This window comes from Onychostruthus taczanowskii, unplaced genomic scaffold (genome assembly GCF_017590055.1).
Source record: "Onychostruthus taczanowskii isolate IOZ18803 unplaced genomic scaffold, ASM1759005v1 scaffold37, whole genome shotgun sequence".
Taxonomy (NCBI): domain Eukaryota; kingdom Metazoa; phylum Chordata; class Aves; order Passeriformes; family Passeridae; genus Onychostruthus; species Onychostruthus taczanowskii.
Genome location: NW_024501126.1, coordinates 9,214,867 through 9,232,623, shown reverse-complemented (window position 1 = coordinate 9,232,623; position 17,757 = coordinate 9,214,867). Strand labels below are relative to the sequence as shown.

Below are 17,757 nucleotides of genomic sequence, written 5' to 3'. Positions count from 1 at the left end.
GGCCCTAAGCTCCTTTGCCCATGTGCACCCTATATCCCACTGCTGTCATCAGTAGCTGTCTCCTCTCCCTTCTCACCCACGTGTTTTCTTTTTGGTTTACTTATCTTCCTTACTGAGTTTTAACAGATCAAAATCCTGCCACCTCATTCCAAGCTAAGGTAGAGGGGTGAGAGTGGTGGAGGCAGTGCCATAATAGCCAATAATGATGATGTAAAGTGGGACTTGAAACTGTAGATCCAGTAGATAGAGAAAAGTTGCTCTATGTGTTTCTCTGTTTCATTTTTGCAGTTCTGTTTGTGGTCAGTTGCCAAGTAGTACTTGGAGCAATGATTTTTAATTTCAGAATTAACCAATAATGCCATTGTCTTGGCTGCACAGAAACTGTTATTTCTTCACCTTACATTTGCAGGCATGAGAACAAGCTGTTGTCTGCTAGCAGCCTGTCTAACTTGACCACAATCAATAATGGCAGTAGGCTTTCCAAACTCCTGCAATGTCATATTTTTGCAGCCATGATGCTGGGGTATGGGTTAGGCAATCTTGAAAGTGAAAAACTTTTCAAAACAAGTTTGCTGAATCTCTCATGAAAGTCATAAATCAGACTGTGCCAATGCCAGTAACTCTTCCAAAAAGACTTGATGGTATCTTCTGGCTGGATTTGCGTTTGAGTGCGTGATAAAGTTGCTGCTTCCTAGCCATGTGGAAATCTGTTGTCCTCAAGAGCTGACAACCACATCTTCAGAAGCTGCAGCAGAGAAGTGCAATTGCTTTTTGATGGAGTTGTCTTTTGGCTTTTGAGTGAGGTCTGTTACTGATGGGTGTCTTCACACTCAACAGCAGAAGATGAGGAGGAATGTGCTTGTCCACCTGCATATATTGAGAGTAATATCTGTGCGCTGTTTGTGTTGTGCATAATTGAAAGATAAAAAAATTTGTGCCATTATTTCTTGGGTTTTTTTAAAATTTGTATAGAAAATACTACCTTATATGAAGCAGTGGTCTTGTAAGAAGTGCTGGTGCCTTCAAAGGGCTAGGGAAGGTACAAATTTATTCTGGTTCCCTTTCAAGTCAGTAATAATATATGTTTTAATCCAGTTTCTTGTTTTTAAAGTAGAATACCATCACTGGCTCTGTGCTATCTCTAGTTACTGACACAGGAGGAGATGGAGCCTGTTGAAGGTTAATCAGCAGCTGTTGCACAGACCTCAGGAGCAGGAGAGCTGGTGCTTTGATCTGATGTGGGGGATTGACAGACAACAGAAATATCTCATTTTCAAGGACATTTTGCTCTGCAGGAAACTAACCCCACTGAACTGGCCTTATATCCCATGGAAACATCTTCATGGCTTTGTTCTGCTTTAAAACAGGAAAGAAAATAGTATTGTGTAAGAGACAGAACTAAATTTATTGAGAGGAAGGTGTTGGTATTTTACTCCTGAGTGTTTTCTGAGGAAATTGTGAATACTACTGTAAGGGTTTAAAAAGTAATTTTACCCCATTAAGCTGGTTTAAGTATATGCCTTGATTTATGCAGATAATCAGTTTATGTAGTTTAAGGAACTGAAATTTCGATTGCGTTTTCAAATAAACTTAAAAAGTTTTGCTTTCTCTCACTATGTGCAGGGTTCAACTAGTCCTTTTCTGTAACTCTGTCCATCCCTTTCCACCCTATAAACCTTGAATAAATAGTGCCAATTCCTGCCTGTTGGCAGAGAGGGGTAGCCTGGCTGTCAAGAAATTGAGCCTATTGGTGGCACTGTCTTGGAGCAATTTCTGGAGTGTTCATTTATTTCCTTTTTGTACATTGTGTGACAATAGTAGCCATAAACCTTTATAGTAGGTCCCACATTCAGCCACCAGTGATGACCAGCTCTTCTGGAAGCCTTTTGTTGATGGAAAGCAGCACCAGGGAAGCCAGACAGGGAAGCAAAGGAGGGCATCTAGACCAACATTCCGAATTAAAGAGCAGTCCATCAGACAAATGGCCATTATTGCTTGTTTCCCTGGACTTTGATGTGGAAGAACAGGTCTGGTTTTCTGCTCAACAGGCTGAATGGATCATATGTGAATTGAAGTCAGTGAGGGATATTCAGCTTCCAATGAACTTTCCATTGAGTTGTCTGGCCAGGCACTTAATATGGTTTTGGGTACCTAAATTTAACTGTTTTCAGTAGCCAAAGCCAATAGGGAAGGGTGAGTTTTCAGTACAATAACTGACTATTAATATGAAATTAGCAAATTTGTGGTCTTTTTCTGGATGACTTATTTCTTTTTGTGGCCCTTCCTTAACTGTCGTCAGTTTGTGACTTAGGAAAGAGAAGGAATGAAGATAAATGTGGTTTTGGTTATCTTTTGCATTGAAAAGCTATGTCCTGTTTGACCCAGTTAATAACATCTCTTCCTGTCTCTCAGACTTTCTGTTTGGAGCCAAGCTAGTGAGGTGCATAAACAAAAAGTTCTCTCAGTACATATTGACTATTGTTCCTTTCAATTTGCCAAGCCTCAATAGTGTCATGCTTTTTGAATGCAGATGCAGCATAACCTACATTCATAGCTCTTAATTTAAAGTAATTTCAATGGTTTTGAATCAACTGCATTGATGTATTGACTGGATTTCACATTATAAGGTGTGAATGGGTAGCATTTGCACTGAGATGAGAACACAGTTGTTATACAGTATCTGCTTTTTCATATGTAGACATATATATGATATATATGCATATAAAATGTAATTAATGTGCAGTTATTTTATTCAGCATACAGCATGGATGCATATAAAACTTAACTTGTTGATTAGAGTTTTGCAATGAATGCTCCACTGTTTTACTTAATTGAGATAAAGTTCTTTATTAATTTTGTGATTTTCAGCATATATATCCAACAGAAAGTAAAAAAAAAATAATGGCTATTTGTCATCTCCAAGGACAGAATACTGAGGAAGACAAGTAGTGTTTGCATTTTCAGCATCAAATTCTGTGAGGTAGAAGGACCAGGACTTCTCCAGGTGGTCTTGCAGCTGTGAGATCTGCAAAGCTATTTCCTTTCAGTTTGGCAGTCAGGAGAAATTTATTTGCTACGGAAATGATGGCATATGGCTGTTCTTCTACAAACACTATTCCAAGTATTTTTACAACCTTACTTCATGGAAATAAAATACACTGGGCTGTAGTTAGTACTCCATGGCTTTCTTTGCCCTATTACCACAGAAGGCTGGCTGTCAGGGAGCTCTGGAGTAACCCAAGATACCGGGCTTCTTCCTGCAAAAGAGGTTGAGGTCAGTGTAGCCACGATGTGCATTGAGAGGATTCCTTCCTCAGGTGGGTCCTGTATACCAAGTCTTGTCCATAAATTAAGCACTGGTGAAGATTTTGTCACCAGTGCATGGCTAATGCACTGCAGAGGGGTAGCAGCTGGATCATTGTCTGTAGCTGGCATAGCTGGCGAGGTACTTCTTGCCAAGACCTTTTTGTTTTACCCCCACCCATAGGGGAAGGCCCATGGACAGACACTCCATTGTAGAGCTACCTTGCCAGGGAACACGTTGTATTTGCATTCCAGATGCCTCCGGCTTTGTGAGCTGCATTGTTCCAGCCTCATTTGAATAGCAGCTATTGACCCCTAACAATGTACATTTGTTTAAATCAACCCCTTTCCCTGCTTTAAAAACTTGTTATAGCACTAGCCCAACCAAGTGAAGGCTTCTGTGCAGGCCTCTTCCCCTTCATAGCCAGAAAAAAACCTTTGCAACATTGATTATTTGATTTCAAGATGGAAAACATTATCCTCCTTCTGACAGGCTATTTTGAATGCTGAGGTTTTGGCAGATTTTGTTGCGGCTTAATGTTTACAAGCTTTTCATTGCTCTTGAAAGCATAAACTTCACGTTACTTGAGCTTCTGACATGCTGGCAAATAATAAACCAGTGGAATAACAGAGGTTTGGTTGTCCTGAAACATCTAGACCAATTGAAGAACTTGGCTGCATTTTGGCAGATAGGTTTTTTTGCTCTTTATGTATGCATTTAGGTGAATTGAGCTCACGTGGAAAGAGATGGTGGAGACTGACCAGGACAGACCTTTAGTGCCCAGCAGCAGGCTGGCAGAAGTATTTCGGGGTGTGGGGGGTGGGTGGTGTGTGTAGGCTGGGACTAAATTCTCTTTGCTGCTTGGAGTGGCAGTAGTACGTGCATATCCGCTCCTCAAGCCATCAGGTCTTCAGAGCTTGATGGTGACAGTAGCCACCATCATTAAATTCCTTGTAATTTGTGTTTGCTGTGGGGGAAAGCTTTGCTGTGCCTTGCTCCTGTGGGGTTATTAGGTCAAGGCAAAAAAGACCAATGAAATAAAAATATTCTGAGAGCTGGACAACCTTTCATTTTATGCCTATAGTAGTCCCACTAATAAAAAAAACATTCAAATGTGAAGCAGTGGTTGTCTGACTGAGTGGGATGGCTTAATGAGCTGAGGATTCTTTCTTCTGGTGTCCTGTGTTAAGTCAGGAGTATATAATCTCATGAGGTTTCTGTAGACATTGCTGTTGAAAGTGTTAGTAAAGTGTTGCCTGCAAGGTGATGGAGGTGATCCTACCCCTCTGCCCAGCTCTGGTGAGCTGTGAGCTGGAGTGCTGTGTCCAGTTGTGTCCTCCCCAGTGCAGGAGGGACATGGATATAGTGGATAGGGTCTAACAGAGGACCAGAAAGATCATGAAGGTCTCTTTCCTAGGACTACAAGCTGAGAGAGGTAGAATTCTTAAGCCTGGATAAGGCTCAGGGGGAATCTCACCAGTGTATGTAAATACCTGGAGGGAAGATAAAAGAAGAGGGAGCCAGGCTCTTCTTGGTGATGCCCAGAGGTTCAGAGGCAGTGGGCACAGGCTGAAACACAGGAGGCTCACACTGAACATCAGGAAACACTTTCTGCTGTGGGAGTGACTGTTTTCACAGCCAGCTCTATGAGAGCCTGCATGAGCTCCTGGGCTAGAGGCTCACCAGAGGTCCCTGTCAATTTCAGCCTTCGTGATGCACGAATGAAGTGAGGTGGCTGAGGACATGCAGGAATCCCAGGCAAAGCTCAGCTCACCTTGCTTTCACTGTATGGCATGGTGTAGCATGGGTGCATCATCACATCATCTGTCTTGCTGTGCACTCATGCTTCTGGGTTTTAGACCCATTCCACGGTGAATTAAGTGGGCTCTGCATCACCCAGCTCCACAGGGCAGCTGCAAGCCTCAGGTTTTCACTCTCAGACACTCTTGGGGACAGTGAGCTGATGGCAGCACCTGCATTAATGTGAAGAAAACCCTTTGTCTCAACATGGTAGTTGTGGTAGATATTCCTTTGTACCACATATGTAGCCTTCAAGTTATCATCGCTCCTGTGTCTGTACCTGAGGGACACAGGACATTTCTATTTGCTGGCTCTGGTGCAGAGGTAGCAGAGGAAGTCCAAGAGCAAAGCCCTCACATCAGCCTTCCTTCCTCTGGGAAGTGCAGGGTGAGAGGTACCCTTGAACCAGTCAGCACTGGAATGTTTGTGGTGTTCAGGAGAATAAAAACAGTGCCCTTGGTTTTCTGAAGACCAGAGTCTGATGTAGACCCAGGAGAGTGGGTGGAAGTGTTCCAACTGCTGTTAGTAGATTTTGAATTTAATGTTCAAGTCTTATCTATTGCTTTTACCACTTCTGGGGAGGTGTCTCCCCACTGTTTCCCAGTCCCCTGCTCCCCCCACCCACCTCAGGAACTGGCGCTCTCCTTTCCGCTTCCATCTGCCTTAACCCTGCACTTTCGAGTTTATGAACATTGCATTTGAACTGTCTCAGAATTGCTGTGTATCTAGAAACCATCTGACTTGAGGTTTTGTAAGTAAAAGGCCAAATGCCCCGCAGGCGTTTGCAGCCTTGAAAATGGAAAGCAGTTTGTGAAAAGATATTTTGCAGTGGCAAAAAATAAAGAGGGATGCTCTTGCCTCGTCCTCTGTGTCCAGGTGAGCTCTTCCCATTTAGGGAAACCAAACAGCAAGAGTTTTTAAATTCTCAGTTTTGTCTCAGTGCTGCTATTGACCCATTGTAGAAAGAAGAATAACATTTATTTGACATTGTCTAAAAGCATATATAACTTGTAATGTGGCTAAAGTCCTTGATAAGCTCATGGACTACACATCTTAAATAGGCAGCAGAATAAAAATCTGTATTTGTCTTGATTCTTAATCAGGACTGCACCCCCTCCACCTTAAAAAGACTTTATGTCTGGTCTCTGTGTGAAAATTCAGGCAAGGACAGCCTTTGGATGCTAGCATACAAAATTATTTTAATTGTTGGGGTTTTTTTTTATGATTGTACACCGAAACGTTATGATTGTCAGGGTATATCTCAGCACTTTACCATCAATCCTTTACTTTTTCTTTAGGAGGATATTTGACTGTTCTGGTGAAAAAAATCTCCGTTCTCTGAAAGCCACTAAAATACTGTTGCCCTGATATGGTGCCAGATGTTTGAAGAGAATGGGAGTGTAGTTTTGGTTGGAAGTCAGGCCATGGGTCACTACTGCTAAGTGTTTTCATGCCAGCTAAAGTCTTCTACGCAGCACAACTCGAGTGGCTATTGCTTATGGCTTTTGCTGCAGCTGCAGCATCAGCTGTGGTCCTCCTCCCTTGTTCTAGGTGCTAGATATTTCTGTTTTCTTAATGCTGCATCTGCACCACCAGCCCGGTGATAGATGCAGCATTGAGCTCTACCTGCTCTACTAGGCTGGCTTAGGTGCCTCACTGATAGTGTCTCCAATGCCTCCATAGCCAATATCTTTGTAACCTTGCTTGCTACTGGTTGGTCTCTTTGTTTAATCCTCTGCATTGTTGTGCGGCCAAGAGAGGAGAACGATAGAAAGGGAAGTAGTTTAGAAAAAAGGTGAAAGATAGAAGTGCTGGGAGTGTCTGACTGGGGTTGAAAATAAACAGGTTGGGAGCCAGCTGGCTTTGGGGTGGATCTTCTAAACTGTGTGTAAATTCAAACACTCTTCTGTAAATTGCATGTGCTAGCATGAGGCACATGACTCAGAGAATCAGAGGATTGGTTCCAGCTGCTCTTGCCAGCATTTAGGTACTTGTGAAGGGAAAAAAAAAAAAAAAAAAAAAAGGCACTTCAGTGTAGTTCTGTGTTTACTGATCAAGCAGAAACCAACAAATACTTGCTAAGAGATTATTTTATTTTCTTTCACTTGCTTATTTGGATTTTGCTTTCTCTTTCTCTCCTATTCCTTGAGAAGTATTTCCAGAGAAAAATAGTGAGATAGTGAGTAGAATTATTTTTCCAGTGTTTCTGTTATGCCATCTATAACTCTGTTTTTTTTAATTGCAGGGGTCTCGGGTCTGGCTGCGAGAAAATAATCAGCATTATCCCAGCACTGTTCATTCCTGTGCAGAAGGAGTTGTTGTATTCAGGACAGACTATGGTCAGGTATGGGCATTGCTCCTTTATGTTTTGTCTTTCTCACAACTCTGTAAAAAAGAAGCTTTCACAGAATTGCAGAATGGGTCAGGTTGGAAGGGACCACAATGGGTCATCTGGTCCAACCTCTCTGCTCAAGCAGGATCATCCTAGAGCACATGGCACAGGATTGTGTCCAGGTGGCTCTTGAATATCTCCAGTGAAGGAGACTCCACAACTTCTCTGGGCAATCTGTTCCAGTGCTTGGTCACCCTTTACCTGCAGTAAGTTTTTACTTGTGTTTAGTTGGAATTTCCTGTGCTCAGTTTCTGGTGGTGACTTATTTTCCTGTTGTTTGGCACCACCAAGCAGAGCCTAGCTCCATCCTCTTGATAACCTCCCTTCATATATTTATGCAGATTAATGAGGTAATTTCATAATTGCCTCTTCTTGAGGTTGAATAGGCCCAGCTTCCTCAGCCTTTCTTAAGAATAAAAGAGATTCTGCAGACTCTTTACCAAGAGGTCTCAGTGGGACCTGCTCGAGAAGCTCCATATCTCTTCTACTGTGGACTCCAGAACTGCACGCAGCACTCCAGATGTGGCCTCACCAGGGCTCAGCAGAGGGGCAGGATCACCTCCCTTGACCTGCTGGCAATGCTCTTCCTGATACCAGGATACCATTTGTCTTCTTGGCCATAAGGACACACTGTTGGCTCATGGACAGTTTGCTGTCCACCAGGATCCACAGGTTCTTCTGTGCAGGACCCTGCACTTGCCTTTGTTGAATTTCAGAAGGTTCTTCTCTGCCCACCTCTCCAATGTGTCCAGGTCCCTTTGAAAGGCTGCACAAACTGAAGTATTGACCTCTCCTCTCACCTTTGTGTCAGCAGTGAACCTGATGAGAAGGGACTCTATTCCCTCATCCAAGCCACTGATGAACAAATTAAATAACACTGGGCTCATTATAGAACCCTGGGGGACACCATGAGTGACAGACCTCCAACCAGACTCTACCACTGATCACAACCTTCAGGGATCTGCCAGTCAGTCAGTTCCGAATCCATTCTGCTGTCCACTCATCCAACATAACAGTTCTTGAGTTTGCCTATGAGGATTTAGCGAGAGACAGTGTCAAAAGCCTTGCTGATGTCAAGGAAGGAAATATCCACTGTGCTCCCTTCATCCATCCAGGTAGTTGTTTCAGCACAGAAGGCAATCAGTCTGGTCAGACATGAGTTACTTTTAGTGAACCCATGCTGACTACTCCTGATCACCTTCTTGTCTCCTTTGTGGATCGAGATGGCCTACAGAATGAGGCCCTCCATCACCTTTCCAGGGATTGAGGTGAGGCTGCCTGGAGGGTAGTTTCCTGTGTCCTCCTTCTTGCTCGCTTTGAAGACTAGGGTGATGTTTGCTTTCTTCCAGCCTCAGGTACCTATCCTGATCTCCATAAACTTCCAAAGGTGATCGTGAGCAGCCTTGCTGTGGTTTTCACCAGCTCTCTCTACAGTCCGTGGATGCATCCTGCTGGGGCCCATGGACTTGTGGATCGCAAGTTTACCTAGGTGTTCTTTGACCAAATCCTCCCTGACTAAGGGAAGGTCTTCCTCCTGATGTTCATTAGCCCTTGTCTCCAGGGTCAGAGGTCCCTGAGGGCTGACTTGTCAGTGAAGATTGATGCAAAGAAGGCATTCAGCAACTCTGGCTTCTCTGTGTCCTCTGTTACCAGGGTCCCCCCTCCATTTATTAATGGGCCCACATTATCCTTTGGTTTCTTCCTGTTACTGATGGTTTAGAAGAAGTCCTTTTTATTATCTTTTACCTGCTTGGCCAGATTTAATTCTATATGGCCTTGGCCTTTCTAGTCTCATTTCTACTTATCCCGATCACTTTTCTATATTCACTCTAAGGGGCCTAACCTTACTTTCATCTCCTGTGAACTTTTTTGCTTATACTTGAGCAATGACAGTTCTTTATTCATTCACAGAGTTTCTTGTGCCCTTGGCCTCACCTGTTTCTCATTGGTTTGCATTGTTCTTGAGCCTGAAGGAAGTGAGCCTTTATTATTGACTGATTCCCCTGGAAGGCCTGCTCCCGTGGAATTCTTTCAAGAATATCCCCAAAGAGTCCAAAGTTAGCTGATCTGAAGTCCATAATCTTGCTCACTGCCCTGCTACCTCTTTTTTCAATACTGAACCTCACAATCTCATGGCCACTCTAGCCAAGGTCATGCCCAACCTTCATCTCCAGCAAGGCCTTCCTTGTTGGTTACTGTGAGGTCAAGCAGCACGCCATTCCTTGTGGGATACTCCAGCATCTGTGACAGGAATTTGTCATCAGTGATTTCCAGGAACTTCCTGGCCTGTATGCTGTGTAGCTTTCCAGCAGATGTCAGGGTGGTTGAAGTCCCCTACATGAACTATGGCCTGTGACTTTGAGGCTGCTGTAATTGCCTGTAGAAGAGCTAACCCACTTTGTCCTCCCAGTCAGGCCACCTGGAGCAAACACCCAGAGTGTCAGTCTTACTCATCTGCGCTTTTATCCTGACCCATAAGCTCCTGACTCACTCATCATCCACCCTGAGACAGAGCACAATACATTCGCAGTGTTGCCTCACTGAGAGGGCAACTCCACCACCATGCCTTCCTGGTCTGTCTCTCCTAAACAGCGTGTAGCCCTTCGTGGCAATGTTCCACCGTGGGAGCTTTCCCATCACATCTGCATAATCACAGTCTCACTGACAAAGGTGAGTCACATCTATCTATGCCAGCATGCCTGGCGCTGCATAGGCCATTCTGTTGTCAAAACCCCCAGAATTATGGTGGTGACACCAGCTGTGCATTTTCTCCTTGTGTGGAGGGCATAGTGGGAACCTAAAAGGTTTGTGAATAAAATATTCATTTTGTATGACCTGAATATGCAATTTGGTTTGAATAGTTCCTTCTGTTGCCTCTCCAGTCAGTTGCTATAATTGTGTCTGACAAAGCTGAAGTAATGCTGCTGGGTGTGAGAGCCTTGTTCCACATAGGTTGGTGATTATGTAGTTTACTGGAGGAAGGTGGCCTCTCAAAGGTTATATTCCCTCACAGTAACAGAAAGTTGGGGCTGGCACACAGCCAAAAAAATAAAAGCATGTCTTTCAGAGACAGGGAACCCTTGCTTTCTTTACATGCCTTTCTCCAGGCAGGAAAGGAACCAGACAGAATTGCAGAGTGGCTTTTGATGGGTAAAATGTAATGTACTCATTATTAAACTACTGCTGTGCTGGCACTGTGGGATGAAAATGATGGAGAAACCACATCAGTGAAGGAGGGAAGAGCTGTGCATGTCATCTGCCTGGACTTCTCTAAAGCCTTTGACACGGAATTCCACATCATCCTTCCCTCTAAATTGGAGAGATAGGGATTAGATGGATGAACTCTTTGGTGGATGAGGTTGAATTGGTTGAATGGTAGCATCCAAACAATGGTGATCAAGAGCTGAACTGGTGACAAGGATGTCCCTTGGAGTTCTAGAGTGGGACCAGAACTGTTTAATGCCTTCAGCAGCAGCATTGGCAGTGGGATAGAGCAAAGCCTCAGCACGTTTGCAGATGACACCAAGCTGCAGCTGACAAGCCTGAAGGATGGAATGCCATCCAGAGGGAGCTGGAGAAGCTTGAGAAGTGGGCATATGATATACTTCATGAAGTTCTATGAGGTCAAGTAGAAGGTCCACGCATTTGGGTTGGGGCATCCCCTGGTATCCATACAGATTGATTGAGAACAGCCCTGCCAAGAGGGATTTCAGGGTGCTGGTGGATGAAAAGCTGGACATGAGCTGGCAGAGTGTTGACAGCCCAGGAAACAAACTGTGTCTTGGGTTGTATCAAAAGCAGCATTGCCAGTAGGTCAAGGGAGGGAATTCTGCCCCTCTACTCCACTCTCATGAGACCTCACCTGAAGTGCTGTATCCAGCTCTGAGACCCCCAGCATGAAAAGGTCATCAACCTGTTGGAGCCATGGAGGAAGGCCATGGAAATGATCAAAGGCACAGAATGCCTCTCTTATGAGGTCGGGCTGAGAAATTTGAGGTTGTTCAGCATGGAGAAGAGAAGGCTCCAGGGGGACCTTATAGCACCATACAGTACGAAAAGGGGGGTTACAAGAAAGCTGGGGACAAACCTTTCAGCAGGGCCTGTTGCAGTAGGACAAGAGGTAGTTGTTTTAAACTAAAAGAGGGTTGGTTTAGACAAGACCAAGGAAGAAATTCTTTATTTTGAGGGTTGTGAGGCACTCGAACATACTGCCCAGAGAATCTTTGGATACCTGAAAGTCTTCAAGGTATATCAGGTACCTTGAAGACCTGAAAGTCTTCAGGTTGAATGGCATTTTGAGCAACATGGTCTTGTGGAACGTATTCCCCCTTGCAGCAAGGGGGTTGGACTAGATGACTGTTACAGTTCTCTTCCAATCCATGGCGTTCTATGATTCTGTCATCCTTTCCTCTTGCACCAAGTTATTGGTGACCCAGACACACATGGTATGGGGGAAGACATCCACAAAATTAGACTGAGAAGAACAACTACCTCTGGGTACAAGGCCTCCTCTCAGAGAAACAGGAAAGCCACCTATGTGCTGGTGTGTTTCCTGTGGGTTGCATATAAAACTTTTAAGGTTTTCAGGTTTGGGAAGTTTCATATTTTGACTTTTCTTACTGAAATTTGAAGTCCAATTAAATGGAAAGGCTGAAAGTGTCTCCTCTGTTGGCTTTCTCAAGCTAAAATAAAAAGGCTCCATCGCATTAAAGCATCACCATTACATTTGAGCTGCGGTGTAGAAAGGCTGCTGTGTGTGTTGTTACACTAACGTCCTCCAGGAAATGTCATCCTAAAAACATCTTTCATTTTAAGCACAAGCCTTCTCCAGCTCCTAGTATGAGTGACCCACATGCTTACATGGGAGACTACCTGTAATTTTCACAGGATATTGTAATTGGATGTGTAGCCATAAAGAGCCTGACTTTGGGAAGTGTTTTGATCTGGAAAATCCTTATACTTAAGGGAACCACCGATGCCACTGTAAAAGGGACAGCTTGCTTTGGTGCCCTGGAAAAGAATGGCAAAGCTAGTGCTGACATCCACCAGCAGATAAATTGCTTGTTAATGGTGTTCTGTGTGCATTTTGTGTGATGTTACTGCCTTTCCATGGTGTCCATAATGAGAGCTAAAACTTCAGGTAATATGGAAAAAGTCTCAAGTCTTTACCAAAATGTCATCCAATTGATTAGTTTGCTTAGAAAACCCTGGTGTTGCAAACATCACTGGGCAAAAAATTGCTTCCTTTGTTTGGGTATGCATGTGTTAAAATCAGGTGGTGCAAAATGGGAACGACTTAGGGATTGGCCTTCAGACCTGTGATGTGGCATTCCACCTCCTCAGCAGGTCTGAGCTGGCAGGTGCACAGCCAAAGGCATAGTAAAAATTCACTGCATTTGATAACTTCAGTCATCCTCAGGGCTTACGGTTTCAGGAGTAGACTTTGTGTGTAAAAGGACTGTGCCAGCTGACATTGGTTGATTATTACCTTTTCTCCCACTGCATTTCCTGATGTGCTTTTAGACCATCGTGCCCGTGCTGTTTGGTTACCTATGGGCTGCAGAATGTTGCAAGTAGGTGAAATAGAGCTGAGGTAATGCTTGACTATTACCTCTGACTGTTTGGCAATTCCTGCAATGCTCAATATCACTTTGAAGAGCCAGAGAGGGGAAGCAAGGGGTGAGGTTGCAGAATATGGGGTGATGATGCTTTTTGAAGCATGGTTGGTGTATTGATTGCCACATCGTTTTGACAGCTGGAGCTCATGCTCAAGTCTAATGACAAACTGATGAAAATGTTGGGACCTTATCAAAGCACAGCATTGTTATTCATCTTCTCTGATTCAGTAGCTTCTACTAGCCTTTGCACTTCTCACCTTTCCACTGAGCATTCTGCACGTCTTCCAATGACGTGATTGGCAGGGCAGTGGGACTGGGAAGCTCTGTTGCTGGAGTTGGTTTCGGATTTTACTTTTACGAGTCTGGATTTCAGGTCTTTGCCAATGTCAGCTTGCAGAATTATTAAATTTTCGTATCACAGTGCATTACTTCTTAGTTTCTTCTTTCTGTTCTGTTGTGAGCTGCAGAAATTAATTTGCCACAAAAACCTGTAGCAGCATACAGTTGTATGCTGAAGGGATGGTTGTAGAGAATCCTACCCAGTGTGAAGGTAGGATTATATAATTATATTTTATGAAGCTGTATATTTTTGTGATTGTCACATGGTGATATAATTCCTCCTCAAGTGTTCTTGTATATATTACCTGAGTGTATATATTACCTGAGTGTTAAACAGTTCATTCACTAATTATCGTTATAGACAACTGTGGTACTGTTTCCTGCTGTTGTCATCCTCTGTGTGAGATGGTTGTAAAACTAGCTGATTTGATGGTCTGTGGGAAATACCCAATACATGAGATATGGTGTACTAAAATAGCAATATCGCATTGTAAGCTTGGATTTCCCTGCGCAAATAGCTATGAAAAATTCATAGCTCTTTATGAAAAGAAGAAAAATGTGGCACTGTATGGGGGTAGATGAAAGCCTCATTAAATACAAGGAGGGGAAGAGTACGTCAGGCCTGTGTTTCAACACCCTGGCTCTAGATAAAGGAGTGGGAGATGAACGGTGTGACCTCTCTCTTAGCACGCATTCATGATGCTGGGCTGCAGCTGGCTCTGGAGTAGCTCTCCAAAGCATTCTGCAGGCTGGCCTTCAAAACAGGGAGTCTGCAGTGACTGGAAAAGCTACCATGTGCAGACAATTCATATGGTAAATATGTTTCCGTTTATAAGCACAAACCTTATGCTTTCCAGAAGAGAATATGCTGTATTCGTTTGCTAGCTGGTGGGTGGGTCGGTTGTGTTATTTGTTTTTCTGGTCCATTAGTGCAGAGAGCTGGTGAAGGGCTCTGTCCTGGATGTTTTGGAAACACCATGTCTATGACTCTACTGTATTAATACAGTATCTTCATACTTAGTAGGAATATATTAAGTGTGTCAATGAAGTCTATGAACATTTAGAATTTAAAAAAGTAGGTCCTAATCTTTCCTTGTCTGTTTAGATACACATTCATATATAAGATGACATTACAGTTACTGAATTTTTTTTTCATGTTTGAGGATATTTTTGCTGCATTTAGTTTTGGGGTTAAAATTATTTCTTCCTTAAAGGCTTTATTTACAGTAAAGCAGACATTTCATCATTGTCTTACTGTATTTTTAATGAAGTTGTGTGAACTTATAAAGTACTTAAGTGAATGTTTAAATAAAATCCTAAAAGCCCTGCTGTCATTCTGTTCTTTGTTTGAAATTACTTACTTGTGTATATTCAGTAATCAATGGTTCCATTGAGAAAAAAACCTCTTTCTAATTTCTATCCTTTTTCTTTTTTTTCCTGAATACTGTGAACTTTATTTCAGATCAAAGAGGACTGCATTGTGTTCCTGATTTGTACAGACACACGTGAAGCTGTCTGCAGTGAAAGCATAGACAGCAAATACAAAGAGCTTGAGGGGGAGTGAAATCTTTCAGAAGAGCTGTGTTGTTTTGCATGGCATTGATTTCAAGACATTTTTCTAGTCACTTAAATAGGACTCTCTACTTTTTCTTCTGTTTATACATCCAAGTATATATAAAAGTAATGCCAATAAATATATAGTCAGCACTATAAATATAGTTTGTATATAGTTTGTGGACTAAGGACTTTTTTTTTTTTTTTTTTTGAATGCAGTTATTGCAGTTTGTGTAAGTAGCACTATGTTTAAGCCTTTGAGAACTGAGGACTTCCAGAACAGCACCTGAGAACACACTTCTATTCCCTTGCAAGGAAAGAATTGTATATGTGTAAAACATAACTAATGTATGTGTGTGCAGAGGAAATCTTATGTGAACAAACTCATCCAGGGAGAAGTAAAAGTTGAATCAATTGCTGCAAACTGTCCTCAGTCTGACACTAGAATTTCAGGATACTTAATTGCATACCTACTTAGCTGACTGAGAGAAACTTTTACATTGAATGTTATAAATAGAAACAGCTGACTGATGGTATGCAAAAAATGTAGGCTCTTTAAAAACAGATGTCATATTTCACCAGTAAAGACTTTGTCAGTTAAACCAGATTTCAGTGCATTTTCTTCACAAAGAAGTCCTTCACAGCATGCTGTTATGTCAGCAAACAGAGTAGAGCTTGGTGTCCTTAGTTTCAAATCAGAGGCACCTGTAAATGGTTTGGGCAGCAACAAAAGTATTTTTTCCTGTGTGTTTAACTTATTGTGGCTCTTCTGCGGCATTTCTGCATCTCAGGAATTGGAAGGCTACAGATGTTCCTTGTTAAACACAGCTCAAGTATGTTTTCAGTGGAGGTTTTCACTTTTTTTTTTCTTTCTGGTTTGAAGGCTGGGAGAGTTTCTCATCGTGACCTCATTCAGAAGTTGTAGACCTGGGCTTTGTTTGAGGTTTGGGGTTTGTTCTGTCGGGGGGAGGGGTGTCCTTTTGTTTGACTTTTGAGTTAGCAATAAGATTATGTTGACGTTACTGTGTGGTTATACCAGGACAGCTCATGTTTTCCTCACTTCTGGTTTAAAATTAAAAAGAAAGCCCCAAATGCAGGTAATGCTAAGCATTTCTCATAAGGACTCTTTTCTTTGCCTTGTGTCCTTTCTCACCCTCACTTGGGACTCTGTTGTGCTAGCCTTTGCTGTTGTGAGGAGCCCTTTTAAACAAGAGCCTTCCGTTCATATTCACAGGGCATGAATAACACCACTGAAGTTACTTGGCTTTAGTTACTGAAGTCAGTAGGACTGTTTATCAGTAAATGCTGTGTTTGGCTGCATCCATAGCTCATAGGATCAGGCATCAGAGAAGTAAATCTTTCTGGACAAGGATTTTCTTAGCTAGCACTGAAAAGCATCATGATTGCTTCTAGCTCTTCCACATGAAGGCCTAAAAATATTTCCAAACAGTGATTTTTTGGACATTTCCCTGAGTTCAATATCTATTACCCTTTGAATGCACATTTACAAGGGAGCGTTTTAAAGAAGCCCTTTGTGAGCTCCCTTGTATATACAGCCTCTTAAGAAAATACACAAATATGCAGTGGGCTTTGGTCTTGGCTGCTCTTAGCATTAAATGAATCCATCTCTTTTTGCAAACCTTATTTATGAAGACTTTCATGCTTTTTAATTTAATGGTGCATATGAAGGGTAGTGACTACTGATTCCGGACATTGGGCAGCTTATGTGTGTTTTGGGCAGCAGATCTCCTGCCTTTGGGGCTCAGGGTCAATGTCAAATTCAGCAGCTTCACAGCAGGAAATCAGATTCCATCTGTCTAAACAATGTAAAGTTAATTTTTTTCTCCAGTCAGTTATATTTGGCTTACTAGTAATAATTCTGCTGGTTAGAATACTTAAAAAATCTTGGTGCTGTGGCTATTAGTATGTTAATTTCTTGGAGGTTTTTTTGTGCTTTGGGCCTTTCTTACTGTTGTTGTTTTTAAGGGATATGTGTGGGAGTTTTGGGTTTGGAGGATGGTGTGGGGTTGGGGAGGGCCAGAAGTCAGCCAGAGCGCCTTTTAGTACTCAGGATTTATCTTCTGTGGAGAAGTGTTTACATCTTTATGTTGGATGTCAAAGTTCAGCGACTCTCGCTGCAAGCATCTGTTGGCGCGCCTGTAAACAGAGTTCGTGACAGATGTGAGCCGGCAGCTTCCTCCGGGAGCATCCGCAGGGAGTCTGGCCTCCCTGCCTTGCACAACTGCACTTGGCTGTCCCCGGGGCCCTGTGGTACCCCAGCCTGTGGGGCATCTCCTAGAAGGAGCTGCGAGGAGGGGTGGCTGTGCCCCGCTTCCCCTTGCTTGCTCAATCCCGTGCTCTTTGCAGAGAGGTGCCAGTGAAGCATGCGACGCGGCAGAGGCTGCACGTGCCCTGCAAGCCCACGTGTCCCACAGGCCCACTGAGCCGTACCACCCCAGCCCTCCTGGGAAGTATTTAATGGAGTGTAACTGCAAGGCACAAAAGCCTCCCCGTTCCTGGTGAGGATTTCATGCAACTGCAGCAAACGTTTTCCTTAATGGAAATGCTGCTTCTAAACCCCAAGTGTTACTTGTCAGTACTGTGTTTGAGCACTGGTTCAAGTGGAAGCACTCACAAATTGAACAAGTGTTTTGGATTTTTTCCATGTGTGCCATCTTCTTTTACTTTTTAAATACTTGCTAATTGGAAAAATCATTAATTTGGGTCTCCTAAATTCTCCAACATGGAAA

The 17,757-nt window shown here is 43.0% G+C and overlaps 1 protein-coding gene across 1 annotated transcript in view; it reads left to right on the top strand.

Annotated features, from left to right (window-relative positions):
• The window catches only part of MYO10 (myosin X), a 162,719-nt gene that overhangs the window by 28,019 nt on the left and 116,943 nt on the right, over positions 1–17,757 (top strand). The window contains exon 2 of the mRNA XM_041411761.1: positions 7,350–7,448. Within this exon, the coding sequence (XP_041267695.1) occupies positions 7,350–7,448 (99 nt within the window). The remainder of the gene's footprint in view (positions 1–7,349; positions 7,449–17,757) is intronic.